The sequence below is a fragment of the Megascapheus bottae genome, chromosome 4, assembly GCF_031878675.1.
Source record: "Megascapheus bottae isolate mThoBot1 chromosome 4, mThoBot2.hap1, whole genome shotgun sequence".
NCBI lineage: Eukaryota > Metazoa > Chordata > Mammalia > Rodentia > Geomyidae > Megascapheus > Megascapheus bottae.
The window spans coordinates 61,337,178-61,355,901 of NC_143512.1; the positions used below are offsets into that span (position 1 = coordinate 61,337,178).

General features: G+C 38.1%; 1 protein-coding gene across 1 annotated transcript in view; it reads left to right on the forward strand.

Moving 5' to 3' along the window:
• Oxct1 (3-oxoacid CoA-transferase 1) overlaps positions 1-18,724 on the forward strand; it is a 124,557-nt gene that overhangs the window by 20,151 nt on the left and 85,682 nt on the right. Inside the window, exons 6-7 of the mRNA XM_090331997.1 lie at positions 3,184-3,290; positions 4,861-4,921. Of these exons, the coding sequence (XP_090188123.1) occupies positions 3,184-3,290; positions 4,861-4,921 (168 nt within the window). The remainder of the gene's footprint in view (positions 1-3,183; positions 3,291-4,860; positions 4,922-18,724) is intronic.

Below are 18,724 nucleotides of genomic sequence, written 5' to 3' on the forward strand. Positions count from 1 at the left end.
ACTAAGAAAACATGAGACTGGAGCCCATGAGGCAGAGAGTGGTAGGAATGGAGGTAGAATGAGGAGCCAGATCTATACAGAGCTTGCAGGTCATCAATGTAGAACTGTGGATAGGGATGGGAATGTCATGTATTCTAAGTTAGATCGGTGGTGAGGATTTTTTTTTTGCTTGTTTTTGCTTTTATGTCAGTCCTGGGGCTTGAATGCAAGGCCTAGGTGCTTCCCCTGAACTTCTTTTACTCAAGGCTAGTGCTGTACCACTTGAGCCACAGCTCCACTTTTGGCGTTTTGGTAGTTTATTGGAGTTAAGAGACTCATGGATTTTCCTGAGTTGGCTGGTTTCAAACCATGACTCTCAGATCTCAGCCTTCTGAGTAACTGGTGTGAACCCACCAGCTTTAGATTGAGGGCTGGCAAGTTTCATACTTCCATTGTTGTTTTGCTGTGGACCAAGAGCAGAAGTGGGAGACTACTGAGAGAGGTGGCTAACTTAGACAAGGTGATAAAGTGCAATTAGTATGAAGTGATGGGAATCAGTATGAGTGGAGATGGTGGAGCCACCAGAAAATTTGCTGATGGTTGGTTGCGGTGTGTCAAAGAAGAATCAAGTACACTGCTTGCTGTGATGAGGAATCCATGGGGGTAATCAAAGAGCTCTGTCAGGACAAAGTTCATTTGGGAAGTCCATATATTCCGGGGTGTTTGGCAGGCTCCAGATCAGGGGAAAGTTTAGAGCTGGGATAAGAACTCTGTGGGCAACAGGCTGAGATGAGTGGTTTGGGTCTATGTGCAAGATAACCAGTACCTCTTAGATACTTAACTGTCAGGAAGAGGAAGATAAACAGCAAATAAAACCATGGAAAAGAAAGACTAGTAAGCAAAAGTGAAGGGAGTCAAGTGAAACGAACGAAAGGTAGCGTACATGTTGCGGGAGGCTCAGCTGAATTAGAATGAGGAGTCTAAGTAATACAAAGATTGGAATTGACTAGTAGATTTGCAGAAATGGAGGTCACTGGCAACCTTAAATAGTCTTTTGTTTTATTCCCTAGAATGAAAGCAAAAATCTGATTGGAGTAGATTCAACAAGAACTGAAAGATGAAGAAGTAGAAACTGAAATGTACAACTGTGAATGTGTGTGTGTATATGTAGAACTAGTTTGGCAAAAGTAATGTCTTCCCTTTTGGGAGTTTAGAATAAGTAATAGAGTAAACAATAGTGAGGGTATGGATACCAAGAAATTGTGTAATTGGAATATAAAAGAAAATGCAAGGAGGCTGAGCCAGCATGGTGAGGAAAGTCATTGAGGTACTTATTTCCAATTAACTACTCAGAAAAACCTAGGAGTAGTACTGAGGCTTAAGTGGTAGAGCACTAGTCTTGAGCAAAAGAAACTCAGGGACAATGCCAAGGCCCTGAGTTCAAGCCCCAGGACCTGCAAAAAAGAAGAAAAAGAAAAAGAAAACCCATTTTTTGCCTTCTATTTTGACTTTTCCTTGTACTGGAAAGTATTTACTTCCATTTTGTAGGTCTGTATGGAAAATACTCAGCTGTTAACACTAGTATTTAGAGTGATGAGTTTTCATGTCTATAAACTATTAAAATGAGTAACTTTGTATATGAATATATAGCTTGTGAATACCTTCCATACAAGTTGATATTAAATAAGATCTAAATTGATTAATGATTTTCTACATTCAATTTTCTATATAGAATGTGGGATATGCCTTTAAATGAGAAGTTCTTAAAGGAACAACTTCTATGTAAATATAGGGTTTAAAAGTTCTCTGGTACAGTGCTTCTTGACTGTGCACAAGGCCCTGGATTTGATCCTCATCAAAAGCAACAAAAGCAAATGTACCCAAACTGTCTATCCAAGCCTTCTCTAAAGTGCATGCAGTCTCTTTCCACTAGATGGTGCAGTGGGAATGGATTGGAGTTGAACCTTTCCTGAGCTCCACTCTGTGCATGGGTCTATAGAACCCACGGTGATTATTTAACACTCCTTTGCTTAATTCACAGAGATAAAGTCCCCCAAATAAAGAGGGGGTAGAGTTTTGCCAAGATAGAGTTTTGCTTTATGTCTTCCCCCAAAGTTCAAAGTCTTATTAAAAGGCAATATACATAAACAAAAATCAGCATTACATTAGATTAGTAGTGACAGAGGAGATGTACTACAATAAAATACAACTTTTCTAAAAGGAAAGGGAGAATGAAGTACACATGAATAAAACCTAAGAAAGATATATAAAGCTTTTGTAAAGAAAATGATAAAAATATTAAAAAGAAGTAAATGAAAATTTCACTAAAAGGGATCTACTACATTATGTGAGTGGGTACCAAGATACTGTGTTAGTCCTCTTCAAATCAATTTGCTGATTCCCAGTTCAAAATCTCAATAGATAATTGGAGACCACAGGAAAATAAGAATAATAGATATTTTTTTCACTTCTACAAATTTATTTAATTTTGAGTATTTAGAACGTTGAGCTTTAAAAGCTTTACAAGAACTGAGAATTCAGACAATTTTCCTATTAAAATATGATATAAAACCACCAGGCCAATTCTTTTTTTTTTTTTTTTTGCCAGTTCTGGGGCTTGAACTCAGGAATAATAGATATTTTTATAACTACTTTCATGTATAAAATCCTAGACCATGTCATGTAATTTTTTCTGGAGTAAAAGGAAAAAGATGATTTTTCCATCTTCCATATATAATTTACATACACATACAAAAATAACCTGAATATTCTATCCCTCAGGCTTGTAGAATTTTATTTTCTCCAATGCCTCTGGGCCTTTGTACATTCTTTACTTTTTTTTCTTTTGCCAGTCCTGGGGCTTGAACTCAGGGCCCGAGCACTGTGCTTGGGGCTTTCTCAAGACTAGAGCACTACCACTTGAGCCACAGCATCACTTCTTGTTTTTTCTATGTATGTGGAATTGAACGCTGGTCTTTGTGCATGCTGAGCAAGCACTCAGCCACTAGGCCAACCTCCTAGCCCCATTCTTTACTTTTAATCTCCTTGATCATTTTGACAAAGTCTTAGTTGCCTCTTGGGAAGTTTCTATTGGGATTCTTCTCCTCTCACTAGGCTTCTATCCTTATTGTCTGACTGTGAGAGTGCCTATCACAATCAAATTTATGCAAAAATACCTGATGCTACCTTCTTTGTCTCCTTTAGGTAAGGGAGTTTAAAGGCCAGCATTTTATTTTGGAGGAATCCATTACGGGAGATTTTGCTTTGGTGAAAGCCTGGAAAGCAGACCGAGCTGGAAATGTGATTTTCAGGTATTGTAATATTAAAAAAAATAACAAAAAAGGGGCTAGGAGTTTGGTCTAGTGTTAGAGTTGGTATAGTGTTAGAGCGTGCACAAAGACCCAGGTTCGATTTCTAAGTACCATATACATAGAAAAAAAAGCTGGAAGTGGTGCTGAGGTGCAAGTGGTAGAGCTCTAGCCTTGAGAAAGTCCAAGGACAGTGCTCAGGCCCTGAGCTCAAACCCAGGACTGGCAAAAAAAAAAAGTATGTGTGGGTGTGTGTATGTGTGTGTGTGTGCATGTGTATATGTGTTGTGAGTGTGTTATATGTCAGGAAGTCTATATTTCCTAAATTATGGTAAAAAGAATATAGTGAATTGGTTATTCATTTTAACAAGAGCTTATGATCATATATAATCATATGTTTATGTCCATACAATTGTGGGCAGTTCTGCCTTTATGTAGTCTAACTGGTATGATATCCTTGTGCAGTTACATTGTGATTGATCGATGTCTAGGTTGCATTGCATAGAAATACTGGATTTATGTCTTCTTATACATAGTTATGTCTAATTATTATTTTCCCCCTGTGTATTTTAGTACTCATTATCTTAGAAAGCATGGCCATATATGATTTAAATTTTTGATAGTGCTATTTTTATGCTACTTTTCTTTTTGTCAGTGATGGGGCTTGAAATCAGGGCCTGGTTAAGCTCTTGTTATTAAATGCTAGCGTTCCACCACTGTGAGCCACAGTACCACTTATTTTCTGATGGTTAACTGGAGATAAGAGTCTCATGGGAACTTTTATGCTTGCACTGGCTTTGAACTGCAAATCTCAGCCTCCTAAGTAGCCAGGATTATAGGCATGAGCCCCCAGTGCCTGGCTGAGTTTAGCTACTTCTTTTTTAAGATAAAACTACTTTTTGTGATTTCTAGAGATCTTTGGACACATGCATGCCTTATTTAACATATTGGTGTAAAGTATACATATACGCACATGTATATGTTATATATATTATATATACTTAAATATAATTTTTACATATATTTACATATACTTATACATAAGCATATAATATATATTTAAAGTTTAGATAAAATTACGTAGTAGCAAGTGGGAATAGATTATTGGATTATTTTAAATATCTCTAGTTTATCCTGTAGCCCATTGCCTGACTACACAGGGACAATTCAAAGCCTAGCCCATGTGCTTTGGCATGAAATGAGAATTCTTAGCAGTGGTCAAGTGGTCTAGATTTTTAGCATAGTGGTTTCTTTCACATTTCATGAGACACATAGTACAGAGGTCTGAAAGAGCTTTGGACTTCTTTACCTTTGGCCGAAGTGTCAGTTTCTGAGTACAATGCATCTTGCTTGGTGGCACCCATCTCATGGTGGGAGGAAAATGGGACCAAAACATGAGAAAGGGTATCAAGGTTTGTGAAGTAATGCACCTTCTATCTGATGAATATAATGTAACCCTTCTATTAATTACAATAAATATATATATATATATATAAAATAATTTACACTACAACCTGCTTCTTAGTTTTCATCCTCTTTCCTCCCTTCCCTTGTTCTCCTATGCGTGATGTAGGAAAACTGCAAGGAATTTCAACTTGCCCATGTGCAAAGCTGCACGGACCACTGTGGTAGAGGTAAGAGAAGAGCCTGTTTCTGAATTGTTTTTTTCTTTTTAAATAATTTGATCTTACTAGTTTAAGAGAAAGTGTATCATTCCATTTGTTTACTGGCAGGCAAGCAATGACACCATTGTTTTGTTTTGGATTCTATTTAAATATACAATCATCAATATAAAGAATGACAGCCTTGTGGCTATCTAGGATCTCATTGGAATGCTTTCTTTGGGGATCCACCTGTGGGGCCAACTTTAAGTTCTTTGGTGCTTGAATAAAATGGGGTCAAAATTGCATGACACATGGTCATGCTTTACTTCATAATGGGATACTACCTGAGAAATGCATTATTAGACAGCAAAGATCATAAAGTGTACTTAAATAACTTTAGATGCTATGACGCTACTAAACCATATCATCTTGTGGGAACATAACTAAGCACACACACACACACACACACACACACACACACACACACTTAGAAAGATATATGTATTTCCAAGAAAATACAGATCACATCAGGAGAACTGATCTGGAAACAAGGAGATACATTCTGTAGATTTCACCTGATGGTGGTGTGTGTGTTCCATCCTTTGATTCATCCAGCAACTGGCTGATGTGGGGATCTATGAAGTTACTTCAGGGGTATGTTTGAAATAATCAAATATCAGGATCCTGGCTCCTGTGGAGGGAAATGAGGAGAACGAATCTCACAGTGCTGGGGGATATGGTATTCTCACCTGGGATTTTTTTTTCAGTATGTTTAATATACATTCTGTATTAAAAGTGGACAATGTGTTTTACTTTCTCTGTGTAATCTCCTCTCATTTATTGAGCCATTTTAATGATCTCTCCATGGCCAATGTCTAGCCTTGTTGGAGAAAGAGCTGCTACATGGTTTAAAATAATTGATGTCGGCTGGGCCAGGTGGTTCAGGCCTGTAATCCTAGCTACTCAGGAGGATGAGATTTGAGGATTGTAGTTCAAAGTCAGCCTGGGAATGAATGTCTGTGAAACTCTTATCTCCAATTAACCACCAGAAAACCAGAAGTGGTGCTGTGGTTGAAGGTTGAAGGGGTAGAATGCTAGCCTTGAGCTGAATTGCTCAGGGACAGTGTCAAAGCCCAGAGTTCAAGCCCCACGACCAACAAAAATAAATAAAATAATTGATGTTGTAACGCCTTGACTTTACGAACTTCTCTAAAAGTACAGAAGTTGACATTTCTTCTCTGAATACGAAGGACAAGATGCTTTATTTTGGGGGAAGTTCTATGAAATTCTTTTCCTATTAGGATAAGCCTGTCTTAATTTTTTACATGAGAGAGCAAAGAAAAGACGCTAGTATCTTCAAGTCATTACAGGTATTGGAGTAGAGAGGCTCTGTTGTGAAGAGAAGAGAAAATTCTTTAACTGAGCCAACAAATAAAAGAAAGGCCACTCCTTCCTATCCCAGCACAGAAATCTCTGGTCTATTCCAGCACTGTATCATAGTGGGTCCAGATATACATTAGAATCCCTTTCTGTCAAGTGCTTTTACATACTCACTCCCGGTTAATTGCTCTTCTCCATTTGGTAGCCAGTAGACAAGTGTGACTTAAAAAGTTTAAATGAGGGGCCAGGAGTTTGGCCTAGTGGTAGAGTGCCTGCCTAGCATGCATGAAGACCCGGGTTCGATTCCTCGTACCACATACATAGGAAAAAGCCAGAAGTGGTGCTGAGGCTCAAGTGGTAGAGCTCTCTAGCCTTGAGAAATCCCAAGGACAGAGCTCAGTTCCTGAACTCAAGTCCAGGATTGGCAAAAAAAAAAAAATTAAATGATGGGCCCAGAGTTTGGCCTAGTGGTAGAATGCTTGGCTAGAATACACTAAGACTTGGGTTCAATTCCTTGGTACCACATACATAGAAAAATCTGGAAGTGGTGTTGTGGTTTAAGTGGTGGAGCTATAACCTTCAGAAAACCCAGGAACAGTTCTCAGGCCCTGAGTTCAAGCCCTGGGACTGGCAAAAAATGTTTAAATGAGTTAAAATGCAATACAATACAAATTTAGTTCTGTAGTTATACTGGTCACAGTTGAAGACTTCACTAGCTTTTTGTGGCTAGTGATAACTGTGTTGATCAGTATAAATTTATTTCATGTTTATTTATTTTGGGAGGTTAGGGTTTTTACAGGAAATGTTATTTGACAGAAGTAGGTTAAAAGAATTAAAATAAAGTCCATGTGCTATTCTTGTTTAGGAACTTACATGAAACAGCTATTTAGGCAAATAGTATTGTTATAATTTAATGTCTCCGTATGCTTAGACTAGAAGGAATCCCATGCCGACAGACATGAGTTAGAATGGTGCTCTCAAAAGTGAAAAGCAATTCGGAATGATGATGTCCATGTTGTCCACATTCTGATATGGAACTTGATTACAATTTTGTGACTTTGTATTATCCCTAGTCCACTGAGTAACCTGGACCACAATCTTGTTCTGTGTATACCCTACACACTGTTGTCTGTGTTGGTCTCCAGAGTATTATGATCCTCGTGCTGCTCTGTTTTATAGTAATCTTCTTAACATAGATGATTATGAACTGGTCTGAAGGATGGTATTTAAAAGGAATCTTGAGCGATCATTTAATTATTCCTGTAGTCATCTGGGTGCTAAATGTAGGCCATCATGATAGCTACCATTAGTGATTTATTAATGGTCTCAATTGTATTAGTCCTTGCTGGTCTCTCATGTACATTTACATTTTTTCCATATTAGTCCTATGAGGTAAGAACCAAAATCATTCCAGTTTTAGAGATGAGTACTTTAAGGCTCAGAGAGGTTGAATGACCTACTCAAGGGTACACAGCAAGCCTGATGAGAACAGAACCATAGAAATATTGATCGGATATCCTCTGTCCTTATCTTTGTTTCATGAAATACTTCAGATCATCATGATGGGTTGAAGTCTGGAAGTACATTGGACATGCAGAGTATTTTACTTCTATTAGCATTGAGCAGATTGAGAGCTTTTGTTCAACCTTTCTCTCTACTGCCAGCCTTCTTGGTCATTCTGATTATAGTGGGTTTTCCTACCAGGATCGTAGTCCTTGGAGATAGCCTTGAGAAACAATGATCCTCAAACTATGGTCCTGTGGATTCATTCATTCTTTCTCTTGGCTCTTGTTTATTCTACCCAGTGGTCCCTTGATCCTCACATATTTCCCTAACATGGTGATTTATGTATGCTCCATACTTCAGCACAAAGTATTGTTAGTTTTTAGCCAAACTAATAGGAATATCACCTTTATCAAAACCTCAGGCCCTTTGCATACTTCTCTGCACATTGTGACATAATCCATGCTGGCTGTGTCTTTCTCCCTTTCTTAAAGAACTGGGTAGTTACTTGAGAAAAAGCCAGTACAAATGAGTGTACATGCTGGCACACATGTCACAAAGATGCTTCTCTTTTTACTCTAGCCAGTGTTATTTCTGGACCTCCTTTCCTTTGAGTGGGCGAAGTCTTCTTGATGAACTGAATTAGCCAGAATATCTCCTGATGTTGTATTGCATGTGTATAATGAATAAGGGGCAGACACAGTCTGCTGAATGTCTGGAAGGGAGTTCACAGGCTTCTTTCTCAGGGGAATTCTTGTTAACCTCATAACTGTCTATGAGCTTCCCTGCCAGGTCCTGTGTGCATACCCTACCATCCTGGCTTTCTCTGAGAAGTGGCCTTGCTCTTTCTGGAAAGAGTTTATAATAGGAAATCTCGGAGGAGGGGCAGGAGTGCCTCACTTAGGAGACTATTGATGCTTTGTCTCCTGCCAGCAGCCTGGCATGCTTGAGCTGTCAGAAAAGGTCATCTGACTCAGCCCCTGAAGGCTGCTGAGGTTGCCTATAACCAGAATACCCTGGGTGGTTTGGTTTTCTTTGTGTGGTCACACCTGCTCTATAGCTTGTATTATCAGACAGCAAAGGTTTACCAAAAGTGCTTTTTGACTGTTATAGTTACTTTCAGCTTTTGCTTAAAGACACTTTTCATCACAACTTAAATATAACTATTTCTATTAAGAGTATTTGTATTTTGGTATTTTAGATATAACTGCCTAAAAAAGAAGTATTTTTTCATATATTTTTATTGTAATAAATAGAAGGGTTACTTTATATGCACCAGATAGAAGGTGCATTCCTTCACAAACCTTGATACCCTTTCTCATGTTTTGGTCCCCATTTCCCTCTCCCCACCTCCACCCCTCATCTTGTTTTCCTCCCTCCCTATCAGAAAGAAGTATTTATAGATCAGGATTCTTGTTGCATACATGCTGCATACATGTGACTTGTGTGTTTTGTGAAGCATAGTAAATTGAGCCTCTGTAAACCCAAGTAGAGTAAGAAGTAGAGCTTTCTATCCAGAGGTAGCCACTATGAGGAAGATTGTTTCTACCAATGTCCTTCTCTTTTTTATTAATCATCATCATCATCATCACTACTATTTATGATTCTAGGTTATAAAGTATGGGCACATGAAAAAAAACTTTAAAGTAATATTTATGACAGAAAAACCTTGGGAACTATGACTTCTGTTTTCTGTATTAATACCCATAAAATTCTATTTTTTTGTGAGGGGGGAGGGCTGGTTCTGGGCCTTGAATTCTGGGCCTACACACTGTCCCTAAGCTCTTTTTACTCAAGGCTAGTGCTCTACCACTTGAGCTACAGAACCATGTCTAGCTGATTAACTGGACATAAGAGATTCATGGACTTTCTGACCAGGCTGTCTTCAATTGCAGTCCTTAGATCTCAGCCTCCTGAGCAGCAAAGATTACAGGTTTGAGCCACTGGCACCCGCTAAATTCCATCTCTTGTTAGGAGATTAACTTGAAGAAAAAATTAAGGAGACACCTGCCAGCCTGCCAAGCAAAAATATGTTATTTCTGCTTAATGGGTAAGGAAAGGTAAAGATTACAGCGAGAATGAGTTTATTAATTTTTGTTTTAAATATTTATTATGGAATTAGGCACTGCTAGCTCATGCTGTAATCCTAGCTACTGAAGAAGCTGAGATCTGAGGATCACAGTTACAAGCTGAGTAAGAAGGTCCATGAGACTTTCTTCTTCTTCTTTATTTTTTTTTCCATTTTAAATGAGTTAGTTTAGTTTCAAGATGATATCAAGTTCAAGCATAGAACAAAGAGCAGACTCAGGCAGGAATCGAGGCTGAGTTTACTTTAAATTTACAGCAGGAATAGGAATGGCTGACAATCATTGACAAACTGAAGACATCCAGTGGTGGAATTTTTTTTTAAAGGTTGTCTTTAATACTTGTAGAGTTCTAGACAAAATTTCATTCTACCCGTAGGTGGCAGAGATGTTATAGCAGGAAATCCAGTGACAAGGAACAGGTACTTTTTGCCATATTTCTTAATTCTACCAGAGTCCCTTCGCTGCAGCATTTACTTTCAGATCCTGGAGTTTCTTCTCCTCTCTGTGTCTGCTTGAAGGTCTTTTCCTCTTCCATCTCCCTGGCCTGTATCTTGGGCTGAGATAAATCCTCTTCCAACATTCACTTCATGCATAGAGAACCACTGCTCACACCTGTGTGGAACTTATTCACGTGAGCATCTCTGAAATGGCTGAAATGCCAAAGGTGACTCTCACGATCTCCTTCACTGTACTTAAGCATTAGCCTGGTGAAGCTGTCTGCTTCAGTTAGCCAGAAAAGTGAGGCCAGCAAGAATAGTATCTTCTCTTCCTCCTGAATCTCCCTGAAGGGGCCAGCTAAGTTAAAAAGAAAGAGGAGATAGAGAGATCTTTGTCTCTTCTTTCTCTTACTAATACCCCATGAGCTGTGAGAGCCTTTAGTAAAGTGTTACTAAATGGTTATGGAGGACATCACAGAGATTGCTTAAAAAATTAAAAAAAATCTTCAATTCAACCTGTCAGTTTATGAGTACAATGCATCTTGACCCATGCTATATTACTTTTTCTTTCCTTTTTCCCACCCTTCCTCTCTCCTTTCATCTCCTCCCCCTTCCCTTGACCTCTCACCCACAACACATGTTCCAACATCTTGACGCCTTTTTTTGTTAGACCTTTTGTTGTTCAAAAAGTTACACCATTCAAATCCTTCCCTGCAACCACCAGACCCCATATATATGTATGTACATATATTTGCATATGTCCCCATATATATGTATATGTGTAGATACATATTTATAAATTAGAGCTAACTTCTACATACAAGATAAAATATGCATCATTTATTGTTTTTAAACCTGCTTAATTATATATAACATCTTTATGTTTTTTCCTTTACAATGTTTCAGTTATAATATTTTATTTATGCTCTTAGATTTCATGTTTTTCCTACTGATTACTAAACCCAGAGTGGTATCTGTAAATTCTATGCTTCACATTTGGCCATGTATAAAATGCCTTGATAGAAAACATTTGAATATCCTAACATAACTACATTAGATGAACTGACTGATGCTCTTTGTTTCAAAGTATTGAAGTATTTAAAGACCATTCATTTCCTTGAATTTTAATGAAATTTTAGAGTGGTTCAATATAAATGAAGATATACTGTAATGAAGTAGTTTGGTAAAAATTAAAAAAATCTTCAAAATGGAATTAGTATAATGTTTACAGACCTCTAACTATAGAGTTGGTGAATGCTTGGTGTTTACTTTTTTTTTTTTTGGCCAGTCCTGGGCTTGAGGTCAGGGCTTGAGCCCTGTCCTTGGACTTTCTCAAGGCTAGAGCTCTACCACTTGAACCTCAGTATGACTTCCGGCTTTTTTCTATGCATTTGGTACCGAGGAATCGAACCTGGGTCTTCTTGCATGCTAGGCAAGCACTCAACCCTAGGCCAAACTCCCAGCCCATGGTGTTTACTTTTAACTACAGTTCTCAGCATACTCCTGTAGATTTTTACTGTAAATCTTAGCCTAATGACATCTGCAGTGAGAAGAAGAGCAAAATAGAAAAATGGTTCATTGATGATAAAAATATATTAAGCAAAGTGCTAATCTTGACATTTGATTTCTTGTTGCCTGGCAACAATGTGGCAACCTTGAGAGAGAGTCCCTTTATCTCAGGGACAAGGAACTATACTGCATCATGGGGCAGAAACACCAGTTCCAGCAAGTATGGCATTTCTAGGCCATCTTCCTTCCCCAATTCTGGTGCTCTTTCTTATTACAGTACAGAAATACCTAGAGGAAAAGTCATTTTAATAACATGTCCCTTTGTGAATGGATGGCTGGATTTTATTCCAGCCAATTTTTGGCCCTTTGACTTTGTATATTTTTGCATATAGTTTTAGAAGTTGCACTAATTTGTGTTTTAGCAATGTGTACTACACAAGTCTTAAGCTTTTAAATGGTACCATAAACATGCATATTGCGATACTTTATTAGTTCTCATTAAGCATTGTTTATTCTTGACCTTCTAGAGGTGAGGGAAAAGAAAAGATTTAGGCACATTTTGTTTCTTATGGAAATTGGGGCACTATCTAGTGTTCCTACTTTAGTAGGAGAAGAAAGCTTGTTGAGTTGTAGTTGATCAATTGGTTAATCAATAATTAATTATTTTTGCTAGGCAGGTACTTTACCATGTTTCAGGGTTTTTCTGTCTTAGTTATTTTTCAGATAAGGTCTTGCATTTATGTACAGGTTGGCCTGAACCTCATCTCTCCAATCTATGTTTCCCACATAGCTGGGAAGACAGGCATGTGTCACTGTGCGCAGCTTCCACTACGATTTGTTTTAAATGAAAAGCTGATTCAAGTTGTATGTAACTACTTTTCTTTATACTTTCAGTTCATAATTATTACTGTTCACAAAATAGGTGGTTTATTCTCTGGCCTAGTTTTGCATCTAAGTACTAAAAATATTTTTATATTTTAGGAGGATTGTTAAAAATAAATAAAAGAAGAAAAGTATATGACCATAATACCTAAAATATTAACTTGCTGTTTACCTAAAGAAACTTTGTAGACTCATGGTTTAAAGTGTCATTTTATTTCTGGAGACTAAATACATTGAATGTCACTGGTGGTATTTCTTATATAACCAGTGAATTGGAGTATAATTGAAGTAAGATAATGATACTGGGTCTGAAAAGAATTTATGTAGAGATGGTGAAATGCCTGGGACTTTGTAGGCCTCCTTTTGGATACCCATGAGAACAGGGAAGTAACGGAGAGTGATTTGTTTACCAGCTCTGGTGGCCACGATGTCTTCATCAGCAAATCTGGTCTGAATGTGGTCTAATTGCCATTGGAAGGATTATTTTTACTGAAAGTACCTACGTTTCCTTTTCTATTTGACATGCCACAAACTTGAAGGCAAATTTCCTGTATATACAGATACACTGCCAGGTGAATGGGTCAAAATTTCTCCCATCTGTCTGGAGGAAAGCATATGATTGCAGCTCTTGGCTAGCAGAGTTTCCAGAGCTGGAGTCCTCTTGTGTCCTGGAGTTTGGAAGGACCTGCAGTCTTGGTCTTTCATTTTTGCCCTTTTGCATCATGGAGAGGAGAAGGAAGGATATGGTATGAGACTCTGAAGACAATGAAGCTGATTTTCTCAGCTTTCTGAACTATGGCCTTTAGATGCCTATTTTCATTTTTAGTCAGAAGCACATTTGTAAGCTTTAGCTGGCTATTGCTTATTTGCTGCGATGGTATATCTCCAAGGAGGAAGTTACCTAGGTTAGCCATGAGCTTTCTTGTCTTGAATCAATCCTCTTGCACAGTAGAAAATGTTTGAACCAGTTAAAGTGATTTCTCGTGACAAAAGTCAGTTGTTTTATCTAAATTGACTCAGTTTATCTTTCTGGTAAACAGTTTCATATGCACTTGTATGCTCATGTTTGTGCAGTGCTTTTATGCTTTTCAAAGTACTTCCCCAGAGATTATCTCATTTGATCCTCTAATTACCAGATAAAGTCAGAGAAGCAGTTTTATTACAATATTGCAATTGAGCAAACTGAGAAATGGATAAAATTCTGGAAATAGACCACTAGCACCTTAAATGACTTAAAGAAGAGGACATGGGAAGATTTATCTTAAGTCTTTCCATCTTCTACCTGTCACTTGCCAGCTGTGATAACAATATTGAGGTTTTATTTTTGAAATACTCTTCAATAAGTTATTGGTAGCTGAAAATATTGGTAGGCATGTGTGCTTTTGTAGGAACTTAGACTTTAAACTAAGTATAAATGAAAGGGCCATCACTTCAGCTTATGTGTTTTATGTAGGATGGACTTTCTAGAGTTAAGAGGGAGAAGATCAGTGAGGAGAACATTGTTGTGATTCAGGTGGCTTGATCTTGGGTGCTGGAGTAAAGGCAGTACACAGTATTTTAGAAAGGGAAGTACCCAGCTTGCTAATATCTTGGACTGCTAGGATTGAAGGGAAGGTAGAAATTAAAATATTTGCTACATCTAGCGTAAGCAATGGTGTTTCATTCTTTGAGATGAGAAAGTCTGGGATCAGGAGATTGTAGTAGAGTTGGGGCAAGGACCCAGGGCACTGATAGGATTGGGATTTTTTTTTTCTTGTGAGTCATGGGGCTTGAATTGGCCTAGGCGCTGGCTGTCCCTGAGCTCTTCAGCCCAAGGCTACTGCCCTACCCTTAAGCCAAGCCCCATTTCCCCTTTTCTAGAGGTTAATGTGAAGCTAATTGAAAGGACCTCCAGGATATTGAAACAAAAGCCATATAATAAATGATTGTTGTCCTTAATGTACTATGTTGTCTCTCATCTCCTTAGCTGTCCCTTGGTTATCTCATATTGGTATAGTATCTCACTTTGTTATCTGATATATTGAATTTATTTGTATTTGGATATTTGAAATTTGATAGGGAAGGGGGGAAAACCAAGACGGGTGGAGGGTGGGGGGGGAGGGAAATGGGTACCAAGACATGTGAAAGGGTATCAATGTATGTGAATTAATGCACCTTCTATCTGGCAAATATCATGTAACCCTTTTACTAATTACAATAAAAAAAATTAAAAAAAAAAAAGAGTCTCAAATCCTTTGGTCCCTAAGCTGGTTTTGAACCTTGATCCTTAGATGTCAGCCTCCTGAGTAGCTAAGGTTACGGGCATGAGCCACCGTGCCCAGTTTAGGATTGGACTTTTAAGCTTTCATGTAATGTTATAGATGTAATGACGTGTATATGTAGTGCTTAGGGAGAGGTTTACATGGTAGTTATTCTACTAGGACTAATCCACATAGATTTGATGTGTTAGGGTCATACTATGTTTTGGACTAAGCCCTGAGGGTAGTCATAATTTTCTTTTTTTCCTTGTATCACCTTTTCCTCTCTTCCCCTATCCTTCCTTCCTTTCTTTCTTTCTTTCTTTCTTTCTTTCTTTCTTTCTTTCTTTCTTTCTTTCTTTCTTTCTTTCTTCTCTATACCTTCCACTTTTCAAAATCTGAGATTAAAAACCTCTTCTCTGTGGGATACTGGGCTTTATGCTTCTAATCGCATAGATCACGAGGATTACCATGCCAGCCTAGGCAAAAAGTTAATAAGACCCCCATATCACCCTATAGCTGGATGGTGGTGCATAATTGCAACACTAGCTATTCAGGGGGCACAGATAGGAGAACCATGGTCCAGGTGGGCCTGTGGCACAAATGAGACTCCATCCCCAAAACAACACAAAAAGGGGCATAGGATGTGAATCCACAATCAGAGTGGCTACCTATCCCGCACGAGGCACTGAATTCGACTTCTAGTATGACTACAAAAACAAAACCAAAAACCACATCTTGGCTTGTCACAGCTTTGTGACATTGAACAAGTAACTCTAGAACCCTATTCTTCATAGCATCTCCTTTTGATGTGGCTACATTATGGTTATGCTTTGAGCATGAGTAGGATAAGCCATTTGAATGTGTTAAAGTCTTCTGTTCTCACCTCGATCATTCCTGCTGTGGGTAATAGCTCTTAGAGGACTGTATCCTCACTGACAGGATGGTGGTGACTGTCGATGTGTGTGCCACGAACTGCAGCTAGCAAAGCACACTGGCCAGCCATGCTCTTCTCCTGTTTTCCAAAGACCTTGAAAATTCCACCCTAACCCTCATTTCTAAAGTCTTAGAAATCATGGAAAACTTTATTTAGGTTGTTTTTCAAAAATATTTAAACTCCAGCCTAGGAGTTAGCTTAATGGTGGTAGAGTGCTTGCCTAGCATGCACGAAGACCTGGGTTTGATTCCTTGGTACCACATACCTAAAAAAGGCTGGAAGTGTTACTGAGGCTCAACTGGTAGAGCTCTAGCCTTGAGAAAGTCCAAGGACAGTGCTCAGGCCCTGAGTTCAAGCCCAAGACTGGTAAAAAAAAATTAAACTCCACCAAATCAACCCAAATAATGTTGTCATCTCATATTAAGCAATAACTATAATGGCTTTGATGGATATTATGATAGCTTGAAGAAGTACAAGGCCTTTTTCATCTATTGCTTCATTAATTTGGGACACATACACCCCAAAATGGACGAACTTCTTTGGCCTCCCTGTTTAATTTTCTGTCTGAGTCAAGGAAGATTTTTTTATTTGTGTATATTGTGGTTCAGAAGGTACAGATCTTCCCATTTAGGATGAACATGAGTTTGTTCTCAGATAAAACTTGTTTATGTTGAACATCTAAACTTCTTTTGAATGAAACTAGCATCCATTTCCTCTGGAGGTAGAAGATCAAATGAATGAAGAGAACTTCAGCTCTTCAGGGATGATTTATGTTCAAGCACAGGGCACCACTGCTTACTAACGTCAGAGGTTTAAAAATAGACATTTTCCACATTTCCTCAGGACAGAGCCCCTTGCCTAATATAAATAAATTATATGTAAGGAAGCAGGTGTGTTTTCACTACTTCCTTAGGAAAGTTTTGCCTTGTTGAATATTTTCAGAATCGTAAAATAATGTATCTTGTGTTTTGTATTTGGATGAAGTAGTCAAACAGTTGTTAAGATGAGAGAAATAATGAAAGACCAGAACTGAAAAAGGACTGTTAGGAAGTAATAGTTTTCTGCTTTGTTTCATTCCATGGAGAAACCATACCACAGTGTATAAGACTTTAAGTCATCCTCTGTCTCATTCAGCTTTTGAAGCTCAAAGATAATATGTAGTGTTTCACTTGGTAACTAATTCCATATTCAGGTAATCCAACTAATTCATTCCAAGTAAATAGGAGTTAGTAAAATGAACCCAAGTGGAAGATAAATAGTTCAGTTATGCTATGCATAAGTCTAAGAGACCGTAACATATTGTCAAAAATACTGAGCAAATTAGCTTAATAGTCTAATAACAATGAAAATAAGAACAACAAAAGTGACAAGAAGTGCTATTTATACCATGTACTTAATGCAATATACCAACTTTAGTTATCATTCTCCTAACTTTTGGAGGTCGGTATTATTCTTATTAAAGGGGAATAGGGATAAGGAAAAGCTTTAAGAGAAGAGAGCCAGTTGGCTGGGTGTCAGTTGCTGATGCCTGTAAATCTACTACTGAGATCTTGAGAATCGCGGTTCAAAGCCAGCCTAGACACCAAAAATCCGTGAGACTCCTATCTCCAGTTAACCACCAAAAAAACTGGAAGTGGTCCAGGGCTCAAGGGGTAGGGCAGTAGCCTTGACCTGAAGAGCTCAGAGACAGCACCCAGGACTGGAGTTCAAGTCCCACTATCAACGACAACAATAACAACAACAACAAAAGAAAGAAAGAAAGAAAGAAAAGAGAGCCAGTTAGGAAGAAAGATCAGGTTTAATCACAGATTTACCTCTAGTGTTATGTTATGAAGCACAAACATGGTTGGTGTATTTTATAGTGGCATTGTCTTTACTGGTGCTAATACTTTCGTATCATTACTGGCTTCTTACTGACAGGGTCATAGAGCCTTGCCTAATTGAATTTCTTTTCAGTTAACCAACTATTCCTGAAATGAATACCTTTCGAAACATATAAGATAATCTCATGAAAACTATTGAATGAGTGCTTTATATTTCAGAAGCTAGACTATATTTTACTATCCAAAACCAGGAAGATAGTTTAAAACCAATACTTTGAATCCAAAATAGAAATGACCATAAAAAAAAACAAAAAACAACAACAGATACTTTTAATGTCTTGAACAGTGTAGTAGGAGCTTGGAAGTCATCCTTCTTGTCCTCACAAAAGGAGAACATAGTTCATCAAAATGAAAATCAGTTCTTTCTTTTAGATCCATCAGAAAGTTGATGTGATGGGGCAGACCATTGCTGTCCAAGCTGGCAAGAGACAGACAGGCTGCTAAAGACTCACTGCATACAAGGGCAGAGGCCTGAGTGGCACGGTCTCGCCAGGAATCTGCCCTGCCTTAGGAACACCAGGATGGTTGGGTAGATTGTGGGAGGCTCACTTGGACGAGCTTCAGAATTCAGAACTCCAGGGTGGCTGGTCTTGGGAGGGTTCATATTTTGGTGAATTGCATCATTAGGGTCTTGACTTGATTTTCCTGCTCTTGTCAGGGAGAGAAGATAAGTAACTGTGAAAAAAGCAAAGTACAAAGATGATGAAAACTACTAATATATGGTTGATATTAAATTTACCACATTAATAATTATTTTAATATTGATGATCTAAATATACCGGGGAAAAGATGAAGAGTCCTGTGATATCAATTGTACATTGTTTAAGAAAGTCTATGTGGTGTAAAGACATAGATTGAAAGTAAAGGATGGAAAAAGACATACTGTGCTAACACTAATCAAAAGAAAGTTAGAATAAATCAAACAAATCGGACTTTGCAGCAAGGAACGTTCATAGGTGTAAAGAGGGACATTTTAAA